The following is a 12086-nucleotide window of genomic DNA, read 5'->3' on the forward strand; positions in this document are numbered from 1 at the left end:
TTTGCAGCCATTCATGGACTTCATGTTTCCAAACAATTATGGAATTTTTATGGATGACATGCAGCATGTCACCAAGCCACAATTGTTGACGACTGCTTTGAAGAACAGTTTCGACAAAGCAAGCAAATGGTTTGGCCATGCAGATCACCTGATATGAATCCAATCAAAAATTTATGAGACATAATTGAGAGGCCAGTTCGTGCACAAAATCTTGCACTGGCAACACTTGTGCAATTATGGATGGCTGTAGAGGCAGCATGGCTCCATATTTCTGCACGGGATTTCCAATGACTAGTTGAGTCCGTGCCACATCAAGTTTCTGCACTATGCCAGGCAAAAGGAGGTCAAGCATGATATTAGGAGGTATCCCATAACTTTTGTCACTTCTGTGTAGTTCTGAGGAAAAGTAAAATAAAGAAAAGAAAATATGGCTCATTCTTTTTAATAACTTGGCAAATAAATGTAAATGATTAAATAACACAACATCTTAGGCATACAGTTCAATAAATTATTTTTTGTGAAGTAATGATGATCTTGAACATACACATTCCAAATTACACCACTCGTAAAATTACAGGATAGCAATTACATCAGACGTTCACTGTTTAGTGAAAAACATTGTTTGAATAAAATTTTTATCAAAGAGGTAACCACATCTAATCCTTGATAGAATTATATATTACTAGCAGCTACCAGTGATGAATTTTGTACATTAAAGACTCCTCCAAAAAATTCCACACTTTTAGAGTCACCTACATTTATTTTCTTTTCTGCAGTTCTTACACCAACTAAACTAGGAGAATGCCTTTGATAATACAATACTGCTGCTAGCATATTCCATATGCTAAAGTTTGGCCATAGTACATTTGTAAAATATACACTGGAACTTGAGATCTGTGGAACAAGAAAAATCACTGTTAGTGGAAAATGTTGAAAAATACAATACATGAGAAATATCTTGAAACAACTATTTCAGAAAAATTCTTATTCACCAAAAACACAAAAAGGTAGCAAAATTGGTTATTAACTTATCATATCAAATTTTTAGCTGTCACACTTTGCATGAAGCTTACTTTCTTCTTTCCTTCAACTTTTGCCTTTTTCATTTTTTTCACATATTAATTTAAAAAATTTGTACAAGTTTTACAATTTCCCACAATATACACTACTGGCTTATATTTACACAGCTGACTTGTACACCATCTTTATGAACATGCCAAATTAATGTTGGAAGTCTCAACAGCAAAGATATAGTGTTTCCTGTGGCTACAGTCTCATGGTTTGCTGAGGCAGCACAATATATCATCTTTTATGTATATTTATTCCCTGGTTTCCACCTAAATTTGTTTTGCACCAGTTGTTTCTTTCATTTTACATTTTGCTGGCTTCCATTGTCAACTCCAATATCAGTACAAAATGGGCAAATTCCTACTGTACTGCATTTGCACTACAAAAATAATTTTTTCCATTCCATAATTTTCAAGCCATGCGTAGTAGTATCAGGGCTCAGCTATCACACAAAAGGAAGTACATGGCTGATATGGAATTATTCTTTTTTGTGATCTAGATACTGTGTGCCTCAGTCCCATATGCAATCTTAACCTGGCACATATAATTAACAAACTCCAACACCTACCTTGTGTTGATCATGTACTACCAACTGTGCAGCTCTAACTACATTCCAATAGAGCCAATAGTTGCCTGAAAGATGATTTTCTTGTTATTTACTACAGCTTTTGAAAAAAAAAAAAAATTGTTTTTACTTGTATATCCTCATCTAGCTCTTCATCATGTAAATGTATGCCAAGCACAGCATTTGTGGCCAGTGTGTGGTATGTGAAAGCCATTTGTTATCTCCAAACACTAATAAAATCATGACAACAGTGATACCAGGTTCAGGCTGCAGGATGTGATTAGTCAAACTATTGTAAACATATTCTTGGGTCTTTTACGTGGTAGTTTATGGATGTTATGCAAACGAGAAGGATGGTGACCTATCATACTTAAATCTATTGCATTCTTACAGATCGGTTAAACTGCTCCACTGATCCTAGGGAAATATTGAAGTGTTCTTGACAATTAGCCACTACAAACACAATATCTCATCTGCTAATGTGAGGCAGTTGTTTCTATTCTACTGATAGTTAATGTGGAAATAAGAATAGACTATTCATTACTATCTGTTCAACAGGTTGTTGGACCTCTCAATGAAACAGCAAAAAGGAAGAGGAAGTCAAACCTAGCACAATTTGACTTTAGACGAACTTGTTCAAATGGTAGGAGTGGGTACAGACCCCTCGAATAGATGATCGGACACAAGGTGTAGCCAGCCAGAAATAATATCTTACATCAGCTCCAATTATGATTGTAACTTGAGGTCTTTGTCAATATTAGCACGTGGTCTGGTGCTTAGCTTTGCCCACAGACCTTTAAGTAATGTACATCCCTTGGAATACTTTCAGAACCCTTATATTCAAGATGCCAGAGCCTTCATTTTTGTGATATTCTTGGTTCCATATTTCTTGACATCAACAGATAAATTAACTGATATTGCTGAAAAGTCACTCAACTGCAAACTTTCAGTCTATCATTTCAATGGGTAAAAATGTGTAAAGATGCTGAATTTATGTGGCACATGCCAAATTCAAAATTTGGATGGCATTTCCTTTTTGAGAACTGAAGCAGCATTCACCAATACACATCTTGGTGCAGGGATTGGCAATTGACCCAAACATAAACAAATGTACTGTGTTGCACATAAATAGTTATGAGGACCTATTACTGTCTGACTGCACAACTGCAGAACACTCACAGGAAGCAGTCACACCCATTAAACATCCAAGAGTATGCATATGGAGTGATTTAAAGTGGAACAACCACATAAAACTAACGACAGGTGAGGCAGATGCCACACTGAGATTCACTGGAAGAATCCTCAGAAATTGTAGTCCACATATACACGAGGTAGTGTAAAAACTCTCGTTCAACCTATACTTGAATATTGCTCATCAGTCTGGCATCCATATTACATACAATTGATAGAGGAAAGAGAGAAGATGGAAAGAAGAGCAGTGTGTTTCATTATACATTCATTTAATAAACACAGAAACATCATGGAGATGTTCATCCAACTCCAGTGGCAGAGGCTGCAAGTGGGGAGTTCTGCATCACGATGTGGTTCATTGCTAAAATTCTGAGATTATGTGTTACTAGAAGAGTCAACCAATATTTTGCTTCCTCCTATGTACATTTTGTGAAAAGATCATGAACATAAAATCAGAGCCATTCAAGCTCACATGAGGGTTACCACCAATCTTCCTTCCCGAAACCATTTGAGACTGGAACGGAAATAGGAATAGTACACTAAGCACCCTCTGCCACATACTGTAAGGTGTCTGGCAGACTAGAGATACAGATAAGACTACAACAGACTATTGTCATCAAAGAGGATATTTTACTAGAGAACTATATTGGAAAAAATATTATATGTGGAGAGTATGGTTCCTGCATAATATCTTATTCAGTTTTGTTTTCCAGAACTGTACACTCTTCAAAGATGATAGTTCTGGCATTTTAAGCCAAAAACTCATCAAATAAATTAATTAATACTGTACAACATCTACAATTTTGTGCACTTCATTTCTAATTATGAAGATATTCTACCACGTAGTCACTCAAGAATCAGTTGACATCTAAAAACTGTGTTGCGCGGGTACAGTTTCATGATAGTTACATCACTCTCAGCTTTTACAAAGAACAACTATTTTGTAAATAAGAACAGTCTTCTCTCAGGAATGAAATTTAGAGTCTTAACTGAGCATGCCATTGAGCATGGAGAGAAAAGCTTCCCTTCAGAACTTCCCAGAATATTTTTTTTTTTTTCTTTGGTTAGTTGCTGAATGTATAACATACCATCACAGCATTCCACTGAAATCTGTTTTAATTATTATGCCTTCAAAGGTCACACATTCTAACAGACATGTGGCACAGCATGTCATGCCTGCTTAGATGATAATGTAAGAGAAAACAAGCCTCCCTGCCCTCACAATCCTTCTATCACTTCTGTGATTTTAGACACACTTCTATTGCAGCTGCAATGTCCAAGAAATGTTTCACCCTTTTTACAAAGGGTTAAGGGAAAATTTTACAATGTAGCAACATTGTTTACCTTTCAAAATAATTTCCATTATATCCAGTCACTTTTTATCTACCAAAACTACACTTCATATTGAGCCTCTGTTACTCGAGTCAGGTATTATTCTGGGCGCCAATGCCCTGAGTAATTTGCATATGCAGGCAGACACAAGCCTTCCTCAATTGGGGAATGAGACATGCTGGTTTTATTTCACCAATATGGCAGAGTAGTGTGGAAAGTCTTCAAGCAAGAGAAAAATCTCCTCAAAGTACTGATTCAGATGTCAGCCCTCAAAAAATAATATACCAAAATACTTCTCACCACTATTCTTTCTTCTACTGTGATATGTCTTCATGTTAGTTCATTAACAGCTTTGTCACAACTGGTCAGAGTGTTAGCTCACTGACAGGTACAGCAGGACATCATAGCAATATTACTGCTGTGTATTCCACACTTAGTGAATACAACTCACTGAACATATAGAAAATGAACAATGACCAAACACCATAAAAGTTTTACAAATTGTATGTGAAAGGACAAAGAGAAGGTTATATTTTCTACTAACCTGCCAGAGAAGGAAGTCGCTGAATCTCACTTCACCTGATGTTCTTATCAGTAAATCGGGGTCTGGGCTTCCATTCGTATAAAGACACTCCCCAATCATCTTGTGGTCCACTTCACATGGCAATAACATCTCCTTTTCCACATTGGATACTATGTGCTTTACAGCTGCTGTCATTTCATCTCGAGCTAAACATGTGAAAAACTACAATCACAAATCTATCCCACCCACACAAATGTAAACAATTTTTGTCAAAGACATTTCACTTCAAACACAGTGTTTTTAATGCATAATGGATTTCTGGAAATGATTCACAGCAACAATAAAATCTGAATTGCTGTGAATTCCAAACTATTTACAAATATTTCAATACATAGCCTACATGTTCCCAACATAAAATAAAGGAACAACTGTACTGAGTCATTTGTGGTTGTTATGGAACACCAAAAGTAGATTTCAGAAAAAAGTAGAACACTGCAAGTAGTAACTACTGCATCTAAGAAAGAATATCCCAATGATTGTTCGAACTACTGAACCTTAACAATGTTATCAAATCCTTAAAAATTCTATTATATAAGGTAAAATAAACTACTGCCTAAGATAAAACCAATTTGGATTCAGAAAAGGCAAAGGAACAAAAGATGCTGAACTAGTGCATGCAATGTACGATATCTGAAAGAAGAATCGAGTTGTACAGGAAAACGTATGCAACATCCACTAAAAATATATGAGGGAACTTCTACAAGTAAGTTACAAATTGTTATGGCAGGCCAAGAAACTTTAACTGAATGGTGCACTACACTTCAGACACAGACACATGACACTATTATTCAACATAGTCACTAAGTCTCTGCAAACAATGGTGAAAACATTCTACCAATCGCTCAATTCATCTCTGATTGAAATCCACCCCTTAGGCACAGAGTCATTTGTAACTGCTTTGTGAATGTCTTCATGCTGGAAAATCTGTGGTTGTTGCAAATCAGTTCCTCGATTGACTGGACATTGTCTGCTGTGATCGATGTTGATGGTCTTCCTCCTTGATCAGTATCACCCACACCTGTGCGGCACTGGTCAAACTGTCTGCACCATTTCACAATGGCTGGGTGCAACATTGCATTTGGTCCACATACTGCCAGAATTGAAGGTGAACCTATGAGCAATTTAGACTCTTGCCCACAAGAAACACACTGTCCTGTGTACTTCAATTTTGGAGTTTGTTTTCAGTTGTCACACAATTTCAATTGCACACTGTGATGCTCCCGTTATCCGCACTGCAGCAGAACTGTCTCGGCAGGAAATCCAGAACATGTACTCCTGCAATGGTCTTAGCGAGGGACTTTATGAAGTCCCTACATATATATCTGAAGAAGGATTTTTCTGAAAGCTAACATCATTCTCAATGTGGTTTATGTGCCTACAGATGACTCAGCACCTTTAACTATTCAATGAGGGTTTCTTGTACAAATTGCAAACAGCCAATCACCTGCAAACTGAAAGAATTACAGGGTGCATACATGGACAAGGAAAAATAATTCTTGGATTTCTCCTGGATTTCCCAGTTAAAAATACACTTTCTCCCAGGTTAAAACATACTTTTTCCCTGTTAACTGACAGTATATTTTCTCTCAGAACTGTGTAACTTATAAGCCCTTTGAATGATTATGGTTTTATACATGGGAGAAGAATTCCCCAGCGCTTTAGAAAACTAAACATGAAGAAAAAAATGCGTTTTGGAAAGATGTTTGATGTGCAGCAACATGCACGCTGCATATTTTCGTATTACGAAAGTATAAATTCGAATTCCACCACACACCGTATGTTACTTTCCGAAGCATTGAAATCGAGATTGCGATGCGCTTTTGTAAGCTAGTCTTAGCTCATGTCATGTGATCTCGCCAGCCGATGACAGCAGGTATTCAGAGTTTAGGACACGTGATGTAGTCAGCCAATAGCAACATCACTGTTAAGTAGCGCAAACGCACAAACAGAAAAAGTTAATGGTTTAAATTAATATACATAGTGTTGCTACACGAAACGCAAAGCTTTCACATATAATATTGGTCTGTAAGATTAATACGCTGCAAGAGCATACAATGTTGGTCTTTTATGCGTGTATTACAATTTAAGATATATCACACAAATGTCCCCGTAAAATTTTGAATAACGACATAAATGTCCGATCTTCTGGGCTCGAAATTCATCTAAATGGCTCGTCATCAAAGAGTTGATTTTTAAATGAGAGTCAAACGCTCTGTGATTTAAGAAATTCATCGTACATTATCGCACATATCTCCGTTGTAACTGCCAGAATGGTACTTCGATGGTAACGCTTTTCAAACCACCATTCAGAATATTTTCCCGTGACCTGTTAGAAATAAGTTTGTTTCCGCAGTTTGCCAGAGAGCGCCAGATAACAGGCATCACCGCACTTGTGCAGCTACGATGTTGTAGGGAGCCCGTATGTTCGTACGTGTAAAACATTAAAAGATCATACATTATGTCATAGAAGAAACAAGACATCAGAGGATACTCCAAGAGCATGGAAATTTCGAGACCCATACTAAAATGTGCACATTCGTATGTCCATATTCCCAGTTAAGTAGGCCACGACCTGATATTAAGCTTTTCAATGTGGTTTACGGGATGTAAATTTTCCTGGAGTACCAGTACTGTGTTATCTCATGTTTGGTTCTTTATTATGGCATAATGCCATAAGTGCTAAAAGTTGAAAACGTGCACCTGAAATGCAGCGAACAGGGTGTAGAGTTAAACACTTCGTTTCAAATATATTTTCTGCCTCAGCGGAAAAGATTAATAAAAGAAAATTTCTATAGCAAACCGACAAAAATAACTTCATTGTTCTGCAAGGCAATTAACGCTTGACTGTCAGAAAGGTGGAAATCAGAAATCTGTTTTGTTTTCATTTGACGTGAGAGCAGTAAACGAAGAGGAAACAGCAAAATCACTAAATGTAAACACGGGTCACGTGGAGACTACCAACTTGCCCACTATAACTAGACTGCTCTGCGCATCATCCCCAGATCTACAATATTTCCGAACTGGTGCAATACCCCGCCACTCCCTCGAGCGTTTGAGATAGTACGTCAAAAAAAAAGAATTTTCAAGAAATGTTCATTTTGTAGAGCACATCTTTCTGAAGAGTCTGATGCATAAAACATATGTGTTCAAGGAAATGTAAGAGATGTTATTTGGTCGTATGTGTGCCAAAGGGCAGTGCCTCGCCTCCTCACACAGCATTCTTCTATTGCACGTCACTATACTTCGCTCTGTGGAATTGAAACAAGTATATTTTGTAATGGATGCCATCAAACCATATTCAGGACAGTGGAAATTAACTTGCTGCTTTTTGTGACATAAAATTAAATATAGGATACATAAACCCAGTAAAGACAAGAGACAAGCAAGACAATACACATATCTTTAATCCTTAGCTCCTAGAATTTTTTTCACTCTAATCTTGCTACAGCTTTACATGGTGTGCTTTCCTTTCTGCGAAAGGATCTATTACCTCATCAAAGTTCGTCAAACGTTTTGCTACATGAAAAGTCGAAATGTCATTGTCTAATACTGAAAAAGCTGTTAATGCAAATAGGACCCAAGATAGAAGCCAAGACGTGTAGTTTCCCGATCTGATTACGCCTATTTTGTCACTTTCTGCTAGATAAAACAAAGTAGGCCTGTCTAATACTGCAACAATTATAACACACACCCAATAAACTAGACTGTTTTGGCACATACGGTCTTTTTTGTAACAACAGAATATAATTCACAAAGTACTAATATCAAATGCCTATTAGGCTTACTACAAGCGAAAAGCATTACGTTAGGAAATAGTTTCACACTTCATTCATATGCTCCAGTTTCTCAAGTATGAGATCGAAAAATTTTTATACAAACTTGGAATCTTCATATTGTTCCATAATTTGTGTGATGTCATCGTTTCTTCTCCTTCCTCGTTCTAAGAAACGGTCTTGCTATCACTAATTCTGTAACTATTCCTGCCAATGTCAAAGCTTATTCACAGGTTAACTCCACTAACTCTGCCAGAATCAGAGGTTTAGTTATCCCGCAATTATTCTCCAGTTAGGCGTTGCTACATGTTCGTACAATGCGCTTTCTGCGCTTCTTCCAGAATAGAATTTAAAGCGGCTGCTAGCCGGGGACTGTACAACTGGCCCTTACTAGTATAGCGATCTGGCCAAAAATTTTCTGTCAAAATTTCATTTTCTTGGATACACCGAGAAGGTAATATGTAATCTTTCTTACCTGTGATTCGTTTATTTCCGCTCCTGTAGTCTGATTAGCTAGTAATTATAACAACACTCATCATTCACAAACCCAATTAACCACCCAATCAGAAAGATGTTGGCATTCATCCTTTTGGCCTTACTCCACTCAGTTCGTATAGCCTCTTGTGTCTGTAGGAAAGTTTGTTTCTACATGCGACGAGGATTCCCCTGACAGAGACATCATGTACACTATGCACGCATTCACAAATCAACTTACGATTCTTTCAGAAATCAACTTAGAATGTGTTCAAAAATCGACAGGGATGCGTTTCAAAGTCATATCAATAATTGATAGACTAACATGCGTGGGATGCTAGTCGCTTTGTGAAACAAAGATTTTTCCCTCAATAGTATGCATTTGCCCCACACCCCCTCCTACAACTGGGCCTCCTGCACATACAAGAACCTGGCAGCTTGGGTGCTCCAGTAAAATTTTTCCCGGTTGCATCTAGCTGCTTGTTGTGACTGCTTACACAGCCAACAGCCACATTTCATTAGCCAGAAGCAGGAGAAGGTATTACTCAACTGCGCATGCACATGATTCCGCTCGTAACTGCTAAAACGGATCTAATGTAAAAAGTTGTGACGTCACGCTCATCGGAGGCAATTTGTTGTTACGGAACATTGCATAGTCTTCCTAAAGCATTTGACACATTGTGCTGTTGGCAGACGCTTGTATGAGCACTGTGTTTTGTTGCTGTATATGGCGCATTTCCTTCGCAATTTAAGTTGCATTTTCGTCCCCCCCGCCCCCCTATTGTTCATGTTTTGCTGCAGTATTATTCTGAAGTAGCGTGATACAGTAATATCCTTTATTAGAGTGTCGGTTCTTGCCAGTCAAAATTACAAAAATTTAACTGAAAACAAAAACAATGAAAAATTCCCGGGTTTTTCCCGGATCTCCTGGTTGTCCCGGGTCATATACACCCTGACTTATTAAAACCTCTTCACCATGGTTTCAATGTTTATCCTAAGTCGTCTTCAGAAGGACATATAGACAACTGGATTACAAGTTGTGGGAGGGTTACATTAAAATATGGTTGGTTGGTTTGGAGTGAAAGTGACCAAACTGCAATGCCATCAGTCCCTTCATCCGTTATGTGGAAAACCAGGAGTGGTCATCAAAGGAAGGAGGCAGAAGGCAACTACCGGAAAGCCTAAGTGTAACTAACACACACACACACACACACACACACACACACACACACACACAAAAACCACAGAGATAAAAGCCCAGAAAAAGACAGCACAGACTAGTCATTGACAGATCAGCAAAGACAAGGCATTAAAACTGAGGAATGAAAAAGAATAAAGAGAATAAAAAGGTGAGAAGACTAGAGGCCAGGCTGCGCCACTGAGCAGAGCTGCCAAGGAAGCCGAAGGGGAATGAATGATGGGGGAAAGGGGTGCCCCACAACTGCTCAGGTAATCAATGAGGCCAAAAAGCCAAATCTTCCAGGGATGAACAGAAACCACCTTCATGGGTAAAACGTAACACCAGTTCAGCCACTTTAGCGTCATCTGCTAGCAACAGAGGTAGCATGTCAGAAAGATTAAGATGCCGCCTCAAAGCAGCCGAATTAGGGCAATCTATGAGTAAGTGGGTCACCATCAGGCGGTTCTGCATTGGCAGTGAAGGGGATCCTCACATTGGAGAATGTGGCCATTGGTCGGCCAAGTGCAGCCAATACTGATTGACAGAAGATGGTGGATTCCCTGTGAGAAACACGCAGGGGAGACTGCCACATGGTCATGGTCTTGTCAATTGTCCTCAGTTTGTTTGGGGAGAGCAGGGCAGACTATTCTGACAAGGGAACCTCCCCATCGCACCCCCCTCAGATTTAGTTATAAGTTGGCACAGTGGATAGGCCTTGAAAAACTGAACACAAATCAATCGAGAAAACAGGAAGAAGTTGTGTGAAGCTATGAAAAAAATAAGCAAAATATACAAACTAAGTAGTCCATGTGCAAGGTATGCAATATTAGGGTAATCTGAGCTCAGAAGCGCCGTGGTCCCGTGGTTAGCGTGAGCAGCTGCGGAACGAGAGGTCCTTGGCTCAAGTCTACCATCGAGTAACAAATTTAATATTTTATTTTCAGACAATTATCAAAGTTCAGGCACTCACACATAATCAACTTCGCTCTCCAAAATTCCAGGACATGTTCAGATTTTCTTGGACATATGCATCATTTGACGGTCTACACACAGAAAAATATGAAAACGTTAAAAACATATGTTTTGACAGAGCACAGGGAAAACTGTGCGACTGTGAAACTGTTGCATTCATTTGTTGCAGTTTATGTGACAAACTCTTATGTTTTCATCACTTTTTTGGGAGTGATTATCACATCCACAAGAAAACCTAAATCGGGCAAGGTAGAAGAATCTTTTTACCCATTCGCCAAGTGTACAAGTTAGGTGGGTCGACAACATATTCCTGTCATGTGACGCACATGCCGTCACCAGTATCATATAGAATATATCAGATGTGTTTTCCTGTGGAGGAATCGGTTGACCTATGACCTTGGGATCAAATGTTTTCGGTTCCCATTCGAGAGGCACGTCCTTTCGTCTACTAATCGCACGGTCTTGTGGTGCGGTCGCAAAACACAGACACTAAACTTATTACAGTGAACAGAGATGTCATTGAACGAACAGACAGGTCATAACTTTGCGAAAATAGGGAAGACTTGAACCAAGGACCTCTCGTTCCGCAGCTGCTCACGCTAACCACGGGACCACGGCGCTCCTGAGCTAACATTATCCTTCATGTTGCCTATCGTGCATATGGACTACTCAGTTTGTATATTTTGCTTATTTTTTTCATAGTTCCACACAACTTCTTCCTGTTTTCTCGATTTATCTATGTTCAGTTTTTCAAGGCCTATCCACTGTGCCAACTTATAACTAAATCTGAGAGGGGTGCGATGGGGAGGTTCCCTTGTGAGTTCCAGACATCCAGCAATCAACGGTGTATAAACAACCAAAGGTTGGGACCCCCATTTCCAGAATTGGCATCCTGGTGGCCAGCTTGGCCATCCGGTCAGCTCATTCACTTCCCAAAATCCCAACACG

General features: G+C 38.8%; 1 protein-coding gene across 8 annotated transcripts in view; it reads right to left on the bottom strand.

Moving 5' to 3' along the window:
* Positions 1-468: 468 nt before the first annotated feature.
* LOC126249523 (dehydrodolichyl diphosphate synthase complex subunit DHDDS) overlaps positions 469-12086 on the bottom strand; it is a 158366-nt gene continuing 146748 nt past the window's right edge. For 6 of the 8 annotated variants that reach the window (XM_049951184.1, XM_049951182.1, XM_049951186.1 and 3 more), the window contains 2 exons: positions 4701-4885; positions 469-894 (listed from right to left, as the gene is read on the bottom strand). In XM_049951184.1, the coding sequence (XP_049807141.1) occupies positions 673-894; positions 4701-4885 (407 nt within the window). In that variant the 3' untranslated portion in view covers positions 469-672. The remainder of the gene's footprint in view (positions 895-4700; positions 4886-12086) is intronic. The other 2 variants (XM_049951187.1, XM_049951188.1) reach the window with 1 other exon arrangement.

This window comes from Schistocerca nitens, chromosome 3 (genome assembly GCF_023898315.1).
Source record: "Schistocerca nitens isolate TAMUIC-IGC-003100 chromosome 3, iqSchNite1.1, whole genome shotgun sequence".
Lineage (NCBI taxonomy): Eukaryota > Metazoa > Arthropoda > Insecta > Orthoptera > Acrididae > Schistocerca > Schistocerca nitens.